This window comes from Aythya ferina, assembly GCF_964211825.1.
Source record: "Aythya ferina genome assembly, chromosome: 2".
NCBI lineage: Eukaryota > Metazoa > Chordata > Aves > Anseriformes > Anatidae > Aythya > Aythya ferina.
The window spans coordinates 16432126-16450027 of record NC_140297.1 but is presented as its reverse complement, the minus strand read 5'-3'; the positions used below and the strand labels follow the sequence as shown (position 1 = coordinate 16450027).

The 17902-nt window shown below is 44.4% G+C and overlaps 1 protein-coding gene across 3 annotated transcripts in view; it reads left to right on the top strand.

Annotated features, from left to right (window-relative positions):
* Positions 1 to 5762, top strand: part of JCAD (junctional cadherin 5 associated) — a 53957-nt gene extending 48195 nt beyond the window's left edge. For all 3 annotated transcript variants that reach the window (XM_084511122.1, XM_084511121.1, XM_084511123.1), the window contains exon 4: positions 675 to 5762. In XM_084511122.1, coding sequence (XP_084367248.1) covers positions 675 to 709 — 35 coding nt within the window. In that variant the 3' untranslated portion in view covers positions 710 to 5762. The remainder of the gene's footprint in view (positions 1 to 674) is intronic.
* The last annotated feature ends 12140 nt before the right edge of the window (positions 5763 to 17902 follow it).

Here is a 17902-nt window from a genome sequence, read left to right as displayed (position 1 = left end):
AATCCCCCTCTGAGGATTTTTATGCCCGTTGGAATGAAAACATTCCCTCACATCAACATAAAAGATGGAAAAGCATCCTTGGGCATTCAGAGAAGAAATGCAAAGTGAGGCGTGTCCTGTGACCTGAGGAGAGGTAGGCTAAAAGCCAAGACCAGTGTTAGTGAACCAGTTCTCACTTCAGTGAGTAACATTCAAACCGTGAGCTGCGGTTGTGCAGGCTGAAGCAGGTCGGTCTGACCACAGGGATGTAAGAGCAGTGCTTTCTGCTACACCACTGAGTGAACCTTGGGCTGGGGACACACAATCAAACAAAAAGGTCTTGATGAAAAGAGCTTGCAGCATCTGCCTGTCCTGAGTCTTCAATACAAGGGGGGCAAATCTTATGTCCTTCCCTCTCGAAGCATCTGAAAAACAGATGTAATCATTTAGCAGCCAGTGAGCTTGCTCCTACCTACCCAAGGCTTCCCAAATTTTACCTCGATGCATTTGAGCTGAGTTGCTCCCAGGTTACACCGCTGTAAATCCAGAATTTGGGTCAGGAATGTAGTAGTTTTAGCTTCCCTTTTTATATTAAAATTAGGAAAAAGATTACATATTTCCATGGCTTGCTGTACCTATCAGTGTTAAATAAGATTCACAGTACCTTATTGATGGTGTTTTCTTCTCTTTTTCAGACACGTATGACCCCACCAAAGTTGAAAAGGTGTGAGATGAACGGAGAGGAGAACAGAGGTTCCTGCTCTACTAAGAATGTTTCACTGATTTTTATTTTTTTTTTTTTTGCTGGGTGCTTTTTGTATGTTTTTGTTCTTTGATGCTTGGAAGTTGCCTCCATTCGTGGTGTTCATGGTGTACTGGTAATGCCTTTACCACTGGCACTAGGAATTAGCTATTTGTGTCTGAAACTGTTGCGGAGACCGCAGAAAAGTCTGACTTCTACATTGGGACCATCTGGCTTTGTAGCATTAAGACTTAATGCCTACAGTTGGCAAAGCGTTTTTGTCTGAGCAGCATTTCAGTCTTCAGCAGGGATGATGAAGTGCATAAAGCGAGGCTTTTGAGCTTTCTCTTTGGTGTAAATGTAAACGTGGGAGATTAGTGAAATGATTTTGAAAAGAATGTGAATTTATAAGCTAAACTTCTCAGTCTCTATAGTCTAAACTTTGTTTAACTTAAGGGATTTTTGGCCATAAGTAGAAAGTGCTGCTGCACAAAGCGGGGGAAGGAATGTAAGACAATGGGAGCGAAGGCTGATTGTGAAATTATTTCTGACTTCCAGAGTTTGAATTTACTCGGATTAAATACTTACTTGCCACCTAGAGAGAAGAAAAGCAAAAACCCCAAAGCTTCTAAAAGATGGAGACTTTTGTAGTACAATGTACAGAACGTGTAATTATAGTAGCTGGCAACTAGTGTTTCAGACCAATGCAAAGTATACCACTGGCTGTTTTGCACTCAGTATTACCTATTTTTGTTTTGCTGTTTAGAAATTCTTTATATGAAAGAATAGTAGCTGGTTTAAAATAGCCCATTTTAACAAAGTAACTATATTTCTTGTTACAGAATACTATCTATTTTTCTACGATGTAAACAATTGCTAACAAGTGGCAAGTATAAAGAAGTATTATTATTATTATTATTATATTTTAAGAAGACTTATCCGTCTGAGTGAAGGTGACCCAAGCAGATTTCACTTGTGTATCTTAATGCACACGCCGTATTGCCACAGATCCAGTAGTGCTCCCTTATTTTGTTGGGAAAAGAGCCATCCATGTATGTATGTGTGTATGTACTACAGGGTTAATTTCTGTTTTTTCCCCACTCAACCCTTGGATCGCTCTGCTTGGAGCAACTTTCTGAAGCGCAGCTGAGAACCGTCTGGGCTGGTGTTGCTGCCATAACATTCCAGTGACTGTGATTACCAAAAAAAAAAAAGGGTTTGGATCTTCATCCCAGTGTCCTTGAGCAGCTCAGATGAAATACCTGGTTTCTTTCTTTCACTTAACTTCTTTTTGCACATTGTGGTTTTGGATTGGGCCAGTGTATGAAAATAAATAAACCCGGGTTCAGTTCTTCCCTGCAGCTCACTGATGGTGCCGGGGAGGAGTTCAGATGTCTTCTCTGAGGCATTCAAATACATGGCTTTAATGTATTTTATCTGCACACACAAATGCATGACCTACAGAGTTTATAATAAAGCCTATGCATTCTGCTCTTTGATACTGAATTAGCCTGCATAGGATCTGTGTCTTTAAAGCCTTTATGTCCACTCCTGTGCAGTTTTTGTAAGTATCTGGTCATTAACATTCTTCAGGTGACTTGTTCATGTACATCACTGGTCTATTCTACTATCCTTTTTTTTTTTTTTTGGTTTTGTAGCATAATTTTATTTTCTAAAATCTGATTTCTTGAAATATGTTTTCCTAAGTCTGTACTTTGGAAGGAACACTCATCCTGTGTTTTGGCAGAAAGAATTTCTTGTCTGTAACACGATTCTGTTACATATGGACTATTTAAAGCTTGTTTGAAAAGAAACTGTGGTGTATAATTTATTTTATTAACTCTTGTGCATGCTGTCTAGCAATGCTTGTTGACAAACTGTTCCTACCATCTTTATTATACTCACCTTTGTTTCAAAATAATCGTCTATCTCCATCTAGCACATCTGGGGGCTGGTAAGTGGCTGCAAAACATGTTTCCCACTGCTAATTCCGTCCATAAAGAGCTACTTCCTAAAAAGAATTGCTCCAGTTCTTACCATCCCACTTACTAGCAAAGCTGAGATGCCTGGCAATAACTTGAGGGATTTAATTTACCCTGGATTTCTGGAGAACTGTAAATGTCACGTATCTCTGGTCCTGCTACCTTCAGTTCATGTCTGTGTGGAACATGAAGTTTTTGTGCTTTTTTTTTTCTTTCTGATGGGGAGGGGTTAACTGATTCTTCAGCGTCTGTTTCACCACTCATGTCAAGTAATTACTTTTCCAAAACCTGTGAACAGCCAAAATCTTTTTTTTTTTTTTTTTTTTTAAAAAAAAAAAAAGGCAACAGGAAGAATTGGTTTTACTGGCCAACAATAAGAAATTAAAACTTAAAACATTAATAAGCTTTATTTTGCAGCAATGTGGCTGACCAATGGATGGAAGACTACAGTTAGCACTGCTTTAAACATGGTGTGCTAGTTTAACCACACTAGATATTCCTACTGTGACATAGGAATGACTATGACTTAGTGTTTCTATGGCACCTGTGCCATATCAGCTATCTGAATGGGCTTGGGGGATGATACCATAGATTAACACCTTTCTAGAAGCCCTTTGCCAGTTGCAAATAGTCATCAGAAAGCTCCTTCTGCACCAGATGCAGTTAAAAAATAGTTAATGGTGATTTTCAGTGCCTGTTTCAATAAAGCTGTCATGGCAACAGCTGTCACTGGCAGTGGCCAGGGCAGGAGCTCAGGGCTGAGTGGATGCAGAGGAGGAGGAGGATGTGGAGCCTGTTCCTAGGGTAAAAAGCCAATTTATGGGGTTAGTGAGATAACAGCACCTGGTGGCTGTGCTACGGTACCAGTGCTGGTGCCAGGGAGGGACATGGTGAACCCGCAGCCTGAGGCTCTCATCTTCTGTCTGAGAAAGAAGAGTCACACCAGTCTCCAGCATTGCTCGCAGCTGCTGACCAAGAAAAGCCAGTCCCGTCGGGTTTGGAGCAGAGAGGTGCGAAGCGAGAAGGTGTTCAGGGACTCCCTGATGGGAATGTCATTTTTGGAAGGTGAGAGTGCTCCCTCGTGTGGTTCCCCTGAGCACGAGTCAGGAGTTGGTCTGCAGGAAGAGCCACGGTTCCCTGATCCCACCCCAGGCCTTGCTAGAGGCATTTTGAACTAGACAGGAGAGTGCAATGAGAAATGCTCCTGTCTCTGAAATCCCACTGTCATCACTGACAAATAGGGTGGGACGAGAGAGGCAATGGAGGGAAATCCCTTCGCATGACTCACAATCATTGGTAGCTGAAATGCCCAGCAGGAGGCCTGAACAAGCACCACTGGTCAGCTACTGACTCAAAAAAGCTTTCCTTAGGCGTAGGAAAGACTTGTGTTTCGTGCCACAGATTAGTCTTTACTGCAAACAACTGGATACTGCATCAAACCCATCGAGTTCCCTTGTCTCCACTCCTGATGGAACATGTAAAAATGAAAGGATGGTGGAGCTTCTATACGCTGAAACAGCCAACAACTGCTGGGAAATAAAAAATAAAAAAAGGACAATATGTGCTTAAAGTGGTCGATACAATTAATCTGTCAAGTGGGCACCCTTTAAAAATAACCAGTCCCATAGAGCTTATTTATATAAATATTTGAGTTTAGTGAAATATTTCTGTTTAATATCATAAATCAGTATTAATATCTTGGGTCAATACTCTGTTGCCTTTAGCACACAGCCAGCCAGCTGAATGTTAGTTTTACAATAGTGGACTTTCTGGGCTGGTTAAAGTGTTGATATTTTCTTCACTGCCCCTTTTCAAAAGAAAAGCAACTGGGAGAAAAGCACAAGTGAGATGTTCTTGCATTTTAAATAGCAGTTCTTGCAATTGCAAGGTAGGCATTTTGTCCAAGCTCACAATCTGACTGAGGCAAGTGTATCTGAGAAGCACATCTTTACTTGACAGGAGCCATCAGATGAAATAAATGAGCTTTTTAATTGTTGGCCCTTTGAATGTTTCCTGTGAAGCTGTCCTTTTGCAGGACGCTGATATTTTCTTGGTTAAGGATCAAACACCCCCCTAATTCCATTCCCCGGGCAATAAGCCACGATGCTGCAGTCCTAATTTACTGGAGTGAGATTTACTTACAGGTGTAGACCACGGAGTTTAAACTTGTATTCTTCTGCACAGTCCCAGTAAAGAATGAAGCTGGAGATTTCATGAGATGATTATGCCATTGAATCCCTTAGAAGAGCTGGGAAATTGTGACTTCATGTTTTCATTCAAACTTGCATGAAAAAGTGTTCACTCTGCCTCCCCCTGGGAGCTAAACGAAAGCTGTTTACCATCAACTCTATTTTTAAAGGAAAAAAATGTTTGAAACAAAGAAAAAGGGAAATCCTGATATCAATAGCAAAGCCCCAAACCACAATGCTACCTCCCACCCATGCTGAAAAATATGTTTGCAATATGGCTTGCAGAGCTGCTCAGCAGGGAGAGGGTGAAGGGAACTTAAGTTAGAACTGACTGACACATGGCTGAGATTAGAAATAAAAATGAAGTTTCCCAGCCAGGAGAAACCACAATAACATACAGATTATAAAACGAAGGAGGAACTTTCCACCGCGAGCAGCAGCAATCTCAGCCTTCTTTCCAGATCTGGACTGGCAGAGAAAATAATCAGAACTACTCCAAAAGCTGTTCCTAACCTGTAAGGAAAACAGGCAGAGTATCCTCGTGCCTTTTTCCTTACACATTGTGGATAACTCTCCATACTGACTTTCAAGCTGCTGTGGCCTATCTCCAAAACTAATACCAGCTCATTTCCACAGCTTTCTGCGCTAGGTAGCCCAAGGGCAGGGAGCTGGAGGGATAAAGAGAAAACGGAGGCAAGCAGTTTCAATACTGTTTATATTATGTCAGCAGATGAATGCATTTTAAGAATTTTCTTTGTATTTTTTTTTCTGCACAATGCAAATACCGTGCTTCTGTGCTTACCTGTAAACTGGAGGGGTGCTGCTGTCCCACAGGAGACATTCTCCAAATAAAGATTTTGCATGGATACACTCCTCTGTGATGTTGATGTTGTTACAGAGCAAAACCGAGCGTGTGCTCTGATGTCTGCATCGCCTTGAGAGGGATAAATGTATTGGTGAAGTGATAAAAGGCTGCAGGTATTCTCCAGGGGGCTGCTGCTTCACTACATTGAAACCTGACATTGTGGCTGGCTTGTTACACCAGCAGGTACAGAAATTGTCATTAACTTTCACACATTTACTTGCAAAAAAAATTGCTTTCCACATCCACACTTGCTCACATCTTCATAAACCCTAGGTCACACATTTCCAGGTTGTGTTCTTTGTTTGCTACCTTTAGGGTACGTTCTGCCTCCGTGTGATTGTCGGTTCCTCCTTTACTGGCAAGCAGCCATTTGCTCTGGGTAAACCTACCGTGTCACAGCATTTTCCACTCCACATCAGAGCATTTCCCACTCCCTTTGCACAACTCGATACGGCACTGGGGTAGTTTACTTTGGCTGTGCTGCAGTAACGAATGGCATGCTCTGTATCTGTGCTGATAAGACTTCAAGAGAGCTAAGCCATCGTTTTAATATTGAAAAACAAAACAAACGAAACCCCCAGCTATCCTTTTCAGGCAAAAGTGCAGGCTGCTCATGGTTAGAATGTGCAGGTCTGTCTTTTGTCACGGGCTCAGGAACAGGTTAGCCCTTACTGTCATACTCACACACAGGCTGTGGATGAACACTGGATTCATCCTGGAGCTCCTCACCTGTCACAAATCGACCTGTGGAACAAGACAGGACAGCACTGGGGAGGCTGCACGTGGAAATCACCGTGGCAGTTTTACTCTCCTTTTCTTTCCATCATCCAGACACTCTGAACTCACTATACCTTCCTCCTCCCTACCTCCTCCCTACCTGCTTTAAGTATTAAAACTTCTAGTCTGGCAATAATCCCAGCTTCCACCCATTTTTAGCCTAGAAATCAATTTATTTATTTATTTTTCCTCTGTGGTAGGAAAGGGCAGGCACTCAGTTCTATCCACTTGCTGTTATTTTTGTTGGTGGTCTTCCTCCTCTTCATCTTAGTGTTGGTCCTTGCATCACTGCAAGGACAGTTTAAGACCTTTTTTTCTCTAGAAGCAGCAGAATTGTCCCATTTGCTACAGGTACGAGAGCAAAGACCTCTCTGTGCTTGCTCCCACCCACCAGCACCCACTCCCTGCAAAGAGGAGGGCAGCAGTATCGAGGCTGATGTTGGCCCACACTGGCAGGGAGCAGCCTGTTGCTTCCAGCCCTGGATGTCAGCCAGCCAGCAATCCTGACATGCTTCAGGCTGGCAGATGCCCTGCTGTCTGCCACCACGCGGGGACAGGGGCTGGCCAACAGAGCTCATGCTCCCTCCAAGGAAATCTGTCGGCACTCACAACAACCCTGCAAATCAGTGGATGCTGCTCAGCCCTTGCTCAGAAGCTTTTTTTGCTAAGGCAGCCAGAAACCTGCTGAAGGGCTCTGCGCCTCCTCTCCAGCACTAGTTTGGGAGCTGCCAGGTCATTCACCCTTGTCCACAGAGCCCTGACCCTTTGCTAATTAAATAAAACCCCTTGCTCTTATCTTACACAACACACACCTCATCTTCTTTATCTCTCTCACTGAACTCTTACAGTCCTAGAGCATGTTTGACCTTTGCAGGGTACTGGTGGTGTGCATGCCCAAATTCAGTTAAAGCTGTATGCTCTCTCCCTGTTCTGCTTTGAATCTTGTCAGGTGCAAAGAAAAACAGCCCCTGGGAATCCCCTTGCACTGCTCATGCAGGAGTGGCACACCTTGGGGAAATGATGCAGAAAGGAAAGGGGCTGATAGGAAGCCAACTCCCTGACTTTACCCCTAGAAATAAGAACATTTCTTGCACAGATAAGCAAGATCAAGGCAAATGTTTACCAAAAAAAAAAAAAAAAAAAAAAAAAGAGATAAAACAACAACAAAAACCACTTTAGATCCCTTCCCTTTGAGGAGCTACACTTCATCTGAGCTCTGCAGCACTGTACTTAAAGAGTGAGATGTATCTTTCTTTATCATTGATTTAACAGCCAAACTTTGGGAAGGACTGGGTGGACACTTGTTGCCCTAACTGGTGAGCTTTAGCCTCTCTCACCCCTTTGCTACCCTATTTAGCCTGCAGAGTATTTAGGCGCTGCTGCCCTAGGTACTGCCTTCAGCCTCAGTTTCACTACAGCTGCAGGAACAACCGGCAACCTGAAACCCACTGAGCAAACAGCACGGTGACCTAGCCAGCTCATCATTTGAAGTGGCAGGGTTATGACATTTTGTGGGCAGGAAGGCTTGTCATTTGTCCCAGTTTCTCGTTATTATTGCAGCACAGCATTTAGAGTATAAAGGAAGTCCTCTGCTCTCCCAGCGGTGGGTCACACTATAAATATCCCAGATGGCACAGGACAAGGAGGGCTGTAAAACTCAGGATGTGGGTCACAGGATGGCTGTCTGCTTTCTGTCTGGGAGAACACGATAATAAACCCTTGCAAAGAACTCTGATAACACCACATGAAAGGAGAACAAACACTGTGGAGATCCTCGGCTGCTGTAAAATGTCACCGCTCTCTTCACTTTGTGATACGCTGCTTTTCTGATTTCCTTCCCTTCCCAGCCCCCTCTCGAGTGCTGAAGGCTGAGAAGCATCCACAAAGCTTTTTTCCTTCCATATTACCTTTCAGTTTCTTCTCCCTGTCAGTGCAGACACATCTCCCTGTTCTTGCAACACACTCCTTACCCTAAGCAGCTCTCATGCAAATCGGTGACTCCAACCGAAGGTACCCTGAAGAATACCACATCAAAAATACAGGGCCCTTTCCCCTGCACCACAAGAATGACACTACAAGTTACTCACTAGGAGGTGACTCACGTTAGTCCTGCATCATAGGTTTAACAGAAACACTTCTCATGTAAAAATTGTCTTTTGTTTCCCTAAAAAACAAACAAACAAACAAACAAACAAACAAAACAACAACACAAAAACAACAATTATCATGAGTATTGTCAGCTCTTGTAATAGAAGGATGCTCACGGTGAACATCATGCCTTTTATTCATGCGTACGTTATACGTTTATTATCAAATGCTTATTGGCTGTGGTGTTTTAATAACCCCTTGAACAAAGTTTCTGATAACAGTTTTGGAAAGAGGATTTAGGGATAGAGAGAATAATGAAACAGTTATGGGTACATTTCAAAGCCTCTGAAATTCCCTTTGAAAATTCTTTTTTTCCTTCCCACAAAAGTCATTTTTCATTTTTTGATCTGCTTACATCCCCAGGTTTTCCCCTGTCCCAACCTTTCAGACAGCCACCAAAGCCTGGTGTGCACAGTTCCAGCTGAGGTTATAATTCAGTGCTTGGTGACTGCATTTATATCTATAAAACTTTGACAACTGCTGGGAAATTACACTGCTTTAACTACATCAGTGAGGCAGCAGAGTTCTGTGACATGGGTTCATGTTTCTCCCAGACAGGTTGCAAGGTATAACTGGCCTCCAGTGGTAAAGGAGATTATTTCCTTCTTTTATTCTCCTTCCCTGTGAGACAGGAACTGCCCTCTCCTGCTGAATCAGCAGGATATACTGTGGGACACAGCCCTTAGCTGGCTGAAGAGCTGTTAAGGGGTCTGAAAATCACATCCCACCCAAGCCCCGCTCTGGTCAGTGACCACTGGAGAAGGAAGGAGCCGAGCAAGAGGCATGGGAGAGGGGAGCAGAGCCCCGTGATGCACACAGCTGTTATCTCTGATAAGCTGCATCCCGTGCTACGCTGCACCTCGCTGCGGCAGGGAAGCTGTTTGAACCCTGGGACCCTTTCTCAGTTCAGTCCCTATCTGACAAACACACAGTAGGCAGCTCGAAGAAAAAGACAAAGGTCAGCCCATCCCAATGACTCACTTTCTAAGACTTCTGACCAATTTCCTAAAACTCTGCCTCGAGAATTTTTTAGGGAGCATCCGTACTTTTGAACCACAGAAATAGTTGAGGGAGTGCATCATAGCAGCAGAGCAGTGAAGCACAGAGCTTGATCTGAGAAGGGAAACAAAAAAGAGCTTGATCACATGCAGACAGAGCAGTAAAAAAGTGCAAGCCCCTTTCAGAAGTATGTGTTTAAAAGGGCTGCAGCTGACCTCCGATCTCCTGCCAGGCCATGAACCTACCTGGAGTGGTTATTCACCTGCCTTCCCCCTTACAGGCAGCTGGTAGTAACCTCACAGACCCCACAGGTCTGACTGTCCCTGTGGCAGCCCTTCCCCAGTGACCTTCTGGCAGACTCTTCCTTGCTGCCTGAGGGTGCAGACAACAGGAGAGACAAACCCACAGCTGTGAATTTAACTTAACTTCTGATCACCTCTGTCAAACGCCTGTTCCCCATTTCTGTGCCCAATCTGTTTTTACACACCATGGTGTGATCACTGCTCACAGGCCTTAGTAGCCTGTCAGGGAGCTGGCCCCATCCTCTTTTTCTCTGTAGCCAGCCCAGAGCACTCCTTCAGCACGATTCAGTGTTCACTTTTCTTTTTCTTCCATTTCTCTTCCCACACAGAGAGGCCGAACTGATCTGACAAGCCGCTGCAGCCCCCTCCTCACAACTCCCCTCGGAGGCCATGGCCCCCATGCCACTGCAAACCCGCAGAGCTGGCAGCCCTCAGCACCCTGCACAGGGCTCCTAGACAGCTCCGATCCTTCCCCATGTGTCCCCCAACCCCATGGCAAAATCTGCGAGGACACACCAGGGTTCCCCATGTGGGCACAAGGGCGGTGCTGCGCCGCTGCTGGGGCAGGCACCATTTTGTGTGGCAGCGCCCTGCTGCTTTTGCCATGGGGCGCAGGTGTCCCCGCTGGGTAAAGACTTGCCACCATGGTTGTTTTCTCAAGAAAGACACGTGTAAAAATAAATAAATAAATAAATATATTGCGGTGTTGGTTTTTGTTTGTTTGTTTTCATGGTGTTTACATGTGGGAGAACTAGACGAGATGAAAGGGGTTGCCCCAGCCTGCACTGCCTCCTCAGGGGGACGCGTTCCCCGTTGTCCCCGTGGCTAACGGGGCTTTTTCACGGAGTGTGGGGGGGTAAATCCAGGCGAATTCACGCCTCGCAAGAAGCTGCGGCCACCCACAGCTCTGCGGCTTCCCCCAGCACGAAGCGGGGGCCGAGGCAGCAGCGCCATCTGCGGGGCGAGGCCGGGCCGGGCAGGGGGGAGCTGGGCTCGGGCTCGGCACCGCCGCGGGTCCCGGCCATGGGGCGCTGTGGGGAGAAAGGGGGGAGCTGGTGAGACAGGCTTGTCTCCCTTCAGGCTTGTGGAGCAACTCCCTTCAGGCTTGTGGAGGTACAATTGCAGCACCTCAGTCAGCCTTTCTTTTCACAGGTGGTCAGTCCATCTTGCAGCATCACTACGACGTGTAGGTTCTCCTTCAGCAACTTCCCCAAAGGTGTGGGGACCGAGAACTGCTGGGAGAGTCACAGGACCAGCCAGTGATTGACAAAATGTATGTGTAATTACCCGGCAGTGTCACCACAGGCTACCACTAAACTTTTAAAACATCTGTGTCTCACCAACATCTGCTTTGGCTTTGAACACAACACCTCTAGTTCCACTTTGGCCAAAAAAACATCATCAGCAGTTGACTTCCATAAATCCCCTCACAGCATCCCGCTTTCCTCCTGTAACCATCCTTCCTCCCTGCCCTCGTTTTCCTGCCTGGCTTGCTCTCTTTTACATCTTGAACTGTGGCCAGAACCCTTCATTTTTAGTTCCTTCCTTTTTCTAAATGGCCATGCCAGTAAACCGAGACAATAATACAATAATCAGTTTACTCCAACTGATGGCATATACAGACAAAATTTCTCCTGCTCTTACCATATATAAAATTATTTATACAAAATAGATACTTTTAGCAAGGGAGACTGAGACATAACCGAGAACCTACAAAACAAAATAATGCAATGCATGATAGCCAGACTCTGCCCTGCCTGATACATGCCCAGATTATGAGTTTGGGTTTGTGTACTGTCACAAATATTAATTTAGACAAACTCTAACTTAGCAGCAATTAGGATTTATTAATACTTTTAGAGTAAATCACGAGATTAGATTGTGTGATTTTTAACAACACCTAATCATCAACCAATTTAATAAAGTGACACAAATTGTGATGTCTAGCAGCTCTTAAGATTTATTGATATCATATAGCAATTTAACAAAAATTAGTCATGATTAAAACAGGGACTTAACTAAAGAAGATTTGAAAATGGTAACGTTCACTCAAAAGTTACTGCATGGTACTGGGGGGTTCTCAAGTTAGTTGTGTGCCTAAGGATTTCCCCATGGTGGGAAATCTCACCCTGTAGGCGCTGGTGTTTGTGAACTGATGATTTCTGAATCTCAAGAAGTCGGCCCTGAGAGGCATCCCAACTCAGGGGGGGTTCCTGGGTCACAGCCCTCTGTGACCCCGGACAGCCCCAGGGGCTCTTTGCTTAGGACCACTGTTTATAGGACCACGAGATGATTGACTCTTAGTACTTTTCCTTCCTGTCTATGAGTTAGACAAGGCAATTCCAGTATTTTCCACCAACTACTCCATTCCAGTATCTTCCACAAAGTACAGTTCTGGCTCTTCTCAGGCTGGGCCAGGCCACGAGGGCTTGAAATGCCACCAGGGAGTGCCTGTGACTATAGAAGGATGGTGTAAAAACAGCTCAGCTTAAACCATAGCTGAGCTGGGAAACAAGCTACTCTGCCACATGTACTCCAGGCTGCTGGACTCCTCTGGCAAAAGAGAATCTCTGTTTTTTTAATGTATATTTCAATGCTTTTTATTCCAGTGGTGGTTCTCATAGAGGCAAAGCAGTAGGAGGCTGTTCTCAAAATGAATTAACCACAGCTTCTTGCCACTTTCCAAACCCTAGCAGCCAGAGCTCCATAGCTCTTTCCATGCCAGGCATCCTATACCCCAGGCCCAAATATGTGACCCATGATCCCATTTGCCTTTGATACCCCAACTGAATTGTCTGATCCCAGTTCTGTGGTTTCAGACACAGCATAGGCAAATTTGAAATTCCATGCTTGTATGGAAAATAGCTTTAAGGCACTGAGTAAAAAGGAAGTCTATGGAGGTTGGTTTTGTTTTTCATTATTGATTGTGATGAAATGGCTAACGAATAGCTGAGAAGGGATTAGGGAAGTTAGCTTGACGCTTTGGAGGAGGAAAGCTGTGTCTTGGCATTTCTCTCATGGGGAGCTGGGTTCCAGGATGGCTGGGAACACTCACTGAACTAAACAATCATCCAGCTGCTCTGTAACCTCACCCATCACTGATACATTTTTCTCAAAATTTGACAGAGATGTTGCCGAAATAACCCCATTTTGCCTTGAAATCCATCTAAATCCCAGGCTTAGTGTAGGTTTTCTCCAGCCTTTGAACTCAGTGAACCTCTGTTGTGGGAAGTGTACATTTGTATTGAAACATGTCTCTAGATGAGCTGGGAGGAGGAATGAAGAACATTTCAAGAGAGCATGAAGATAATTTTTCACCCTTTATTCTGATGTAAATATGTTCGGTGAACTTGGCAATGGGCTTTGTGTGCTTTTTTATGTAGATCTTTAAAATAATACTGGCTTGCACATTAAAAGACAAACACTGCTGGACACTGCTTTGTGTTATAAAATGGGTGTAGTTCACCCACTTCCTTCCGAGAAGCGTTTTGAGAACTGAAGGTAGGAAAAGGTGGTACTAGCACTACATCTCCGTGAGTGTATTTTTGCTTTCACATTACCTGTGCTGTGCCAGCCACAGCTCGTTAGACAGCCCTTGGAATTGCCAGCCTCTTCCAAGTCACACAACACAACATTTTTTACCTATACTGATCCTTTTGGCATCACAGACTAAGGAGGGAGATAAATGCCAAGCACTTCAGATCTGCCTGCATACATAGAAATCAAAACCAATTACTCTCCCTTGTCTCTCTCCCCTCACCTAATATTGCCTACTGCCTGTGATAAAGCAGGGTATTCATTTAAAGGCACTGAAGAGGGAGAAAATGTAGTCATAAGTGCTGGACCAAAACCAGAGAAATGAACAGAAAAAGGTTTCAAGTCCCACAGATAGAAACTCTTCTTATTTCAAATGTGTTAGACAAGACTCTACTCTGCAGCTCCCCAGAAGCATTTATCCGACTTTTTTTCTGAGCTGACCAAAGTAAGAGTGCAGGCTGCCCTCCAGGGAAATGCCTGCCAGTCACCACCTCTGAACAAACATTTCTTAAATCAAATCTTATTCCACAAGAAGAGATGGAAGAAACAGAACACCCAGCCTGATAGATGTCTGTATTTGCTAGACGCAAAGAACCAGACAGTGCCCTTCCAGCACTGGAGGTGGGAGGGTGTGAACATCTCTCCAGGGACAGTTACAAGAGCCCTGCTTCCTCAAAAACATCCTCCTGCCCTCCCATGGCAAAGGCCAGGTTTATGTCCAGCAACTGTGAATCTTGCCCTTTGGCTGGCTCCCAGCACCTGCAGGCTGCTTTCTGTGTGAGCCAGGCTAGATGCTTTCCCCAGTCTCTAAAGGGCACGGATTTCTCTTACAGAGATTTTCTGTGCAGATTTATTTGCATGAAATGAATATTCTTCAAACCCAGGTTCTTCTTTTATTGAGATCAAAAGCCTAATGCCCTTCAGCCCAGCAGTGTCTGTCTTTTAATGTGTAAGCCAGTATTATTTTAAAGATCTACATAAACGGCTTCAGTGAGCTCCTGCAATGCAAGGGGCTTTAGAGAAAACTTATATCAGTGAAAATTAAATCCAAAAGAACAGAGACAAACAAAAAGCAGAGAACCTGAAACAGTATTTGGGATGATAAATATGAAAGCATTATCTACCTACCACTAGGTATCTTAATCAGAGCCTTTTACAAATCACTGTTTTAGGTTCCTCCATTTTAGCCCTTCAGAAGAGAAAAGCAGGTAAGAGAGGCAATGCTCTCAGAGGAGTCAACATCAAGGCATCACTTTTCCTTTATCTTTCAAACAGGGCTTCTGCAAATGAACACCAACATTTTTGAAGTAGCCATCTGTAGAAAGAAAGAAGCTGATTTGTGGGAATATTTATTGTCACCTTGGTTTAATAAGTGAAAATTATAGTCTGTGAATTAGTCCTACACATTGTTAGTGTAGAACAGAAATCTGAGCAGACTGAACACTCACATAAACCAAGAGACTATTACTTTTGGCTGGGGATTTAGTTCAGAGCAACTCTTGGTGTCAGTCTAATCTCAGTGAATGTCTACAGGAAAATGTAGGCCTTCGTAAAAAATATATAAATAAATAAATAAATAAGTCCTAGGCTTAACAGTTTTGAACCCTATGTGGAGAAACTTCTTTATATATCTTATATCAAGTGGACATAATGCAGAGTATCAGCCAGAACAACAGCCTGCAAAACACCAGAACAGTCTTCAAGGCACATTTACAAACTGCAGTTTTAGCATCTCCCAGAGTTCATCCCTTCTGAGCACAAACAGAAAGGGTTCACATGCTGCAGCAGGGAAGCACATGCTATATAAAGATAGTACCACCCCAAAAAGTTGGATTCTCCTCATCCCTCTGTCCCTGTGCCATGCAGGGAACACCACTGCAATAGTCTTTAGAAACTGTGGCAGCACCACTGAAAGCCATCAGGAGCAGTGCTTTTGGCAGGTGAGGTGCCATGCTTGCAAATACTGAAAAAAAATGGGTGCAACACACTTCAAACTGAGCACTCGATTTTCTAGCAGGCTTTGGCTGTCGTGATTTATATGGGTGAGTGTAGGATGGGATGTTCACTCACAGATATGCTAATCTCACAGGCTGGCTTGAAAATAATAATTGTTTTCTGTGGAGTACGGATGCTACAGTGATGACTGCAACAGAAGGATAACATGCCTCTGTCATTCAACGTGCTAAAACAGAGCATAATGACCTTATTTCTGGTATTGCCCAACTTTTGAATACTTGACTTGGCAACCTTTGTGTTGTTCTTTTAATAGAGGCTTTATGTGAGATAATGTGGCTCTGACAGGCTGGAAAGCCAATTATTATCCAGGCTTCTTAATCTCTTTCTAACTTCACAGTTGAAACACCCAGCCCTGAAATTGGGCTGTCAGAGATGATTGATCTAAAACGGTGGTTTCCTCAGCCATCATCTGTGGATCCCCGGAACATCTCCAGGGGAGGGGATTGTCCAAGTTAACTGCTTGCTGTCAGCCAGCTTGCATTTGAAAAGCAGGACCTTCCCCTCCTTCATCATAGAGTCCTAGAATATCCTGAGATGGAAGAGACCCACAAAAATCGAGTCCAACTCCTGGCTCCACACAGGGCCACCCCAAAACCAGACCCTGTGTCTGAGAGCGTTGTTCAAATGCTTCTTGAACTCCAGCAGCTCGGTGCCATGACCACTGCCCTGGGCAGCCTGTCCCAGTGCTGACCAGCTCTGGGTGCAGAACCTTTCCCTAACCCCCATCCTGACCCTCCCCTGTCCCAGCTCCATGCCATCCCCTCGGGTCCTGTCGCTGTCCCCAGAGAGCAGAGCTCAGCACCTGCCCCTCCGCTCCCCTCGTGAGGGAGCTGCAGGCCGCCATGAGGCCTCCCCTCAGCCTGCTCTGCTCGGGGCTGAGCAAACCCAGGGCCCTCATGTCTTCCCCTCTAGATCCTTTGCCATCTTTGTAGCCCTCCCGTGGAGGCTCTCTGCCAGCTTTATACCCTCCCTGGTGCACCCCAGGGCACACGGCTGGCTCGTGGCCAGCTGGCCTCCAGCACAGCCCCCAGGCCCCTTTCCTTGGGGCTGCTCTCCAGCCTCTCGCCCCCAGCCTGTGCGTGCAGTCGGGGTTGCCCTGTCCCAGATGCAGAATCTGGCACTAACTCTCATTGAATTTCATGAAGTGGGAGATCACCCAGCCCTCTAATCTCTTTGCAAGGCCTCTCTACCCTAGAGGGAGTCAACAGCTCCTCCTAATTTAACATCATCTGCAAACTTACTTGGTATGACTTCAAGTCTTGTGTCCAGATCATTTATAAAAACTTTGAACAGAGATGGCTCTAAAATGCGTTTGAAGCATTCAGGCTGATTTTCCTGGTGTCTTATTGCTGGTGGCTTGCCAGTGGGGGTGTGTGGCTTGGATGCATTTATCTCAGTGTTGGCATGTGAATAGAACAGAATAAACTCCTTGTATTTGGTTATTACTTGTGTGTGTGTGTGTGTGAATTGGCCACAAGTAGGTTATGACCATTTTTAACATTTTTGCTTAATCAGAATTACACAGTAGATAACTTCCTTGTCAAAAGAAATTTGGGAGCAGTCTGTAACTGGTATTCAGTATTTGGACACTGACCATGCTGACTGAATTCCTGACTCATAAGGAGGTTTTTGCTCCTCATTCTCCCTTTGGGCAAGTGAAACTTAGCTGCAAGTTTTGTGCACCATCACTACCACTGTACAAGTCCAAAATTGCCCTTTTCTGTGGACATTACTGATTGTCACTTAAAAGATGCTTGGCACAAACAATAGACCTTGTCAAATCTAATGTGCACCTGCAGGGCCTCTGGAAACTAGCCCCTGATTGCTGGAGGAACAGCTTAAATTAACGGCAGTAAATGCTTCACCTCACACTTTCTTTTTATTAAAGTACCTACAAACTTCTTGGCCTTTGTGATATTCCTGTAGTGAGTGAAGCAATTGTAAAGATGTGAGGGAATATTTCCAGAAAAATGTTTTTTTTTTGTATGCGTAAGATCCAGCGAGGGAAACTGCTTTGGTTGTATACAGGACACCTCTGGAAGAATTGTGTGTCGCTACAGCATATCAAATATTGCAAGAGCAAAATAACAATGATACAGTATCATAAAAAAAAATATACAACAATTTCCCATGTTGATTACTATAAACCCCTTAAACCCTGGGTGTAGTGGATTTTGAGCAGCTCTGAAAGGGCAGGTACTAAGTTGGGTGTTGCTCAATAGGTTTGTCATGTACAAGATTGCCATAGGTTTTGAGAGATAAAACATAAAAATTAGATATATATATATATATTTAAATAAAATAATTAAGCTGTTCTTTTCATGACAGGAACCTAAAGGGTTCAATAAAGAAACAGGATATTTTAG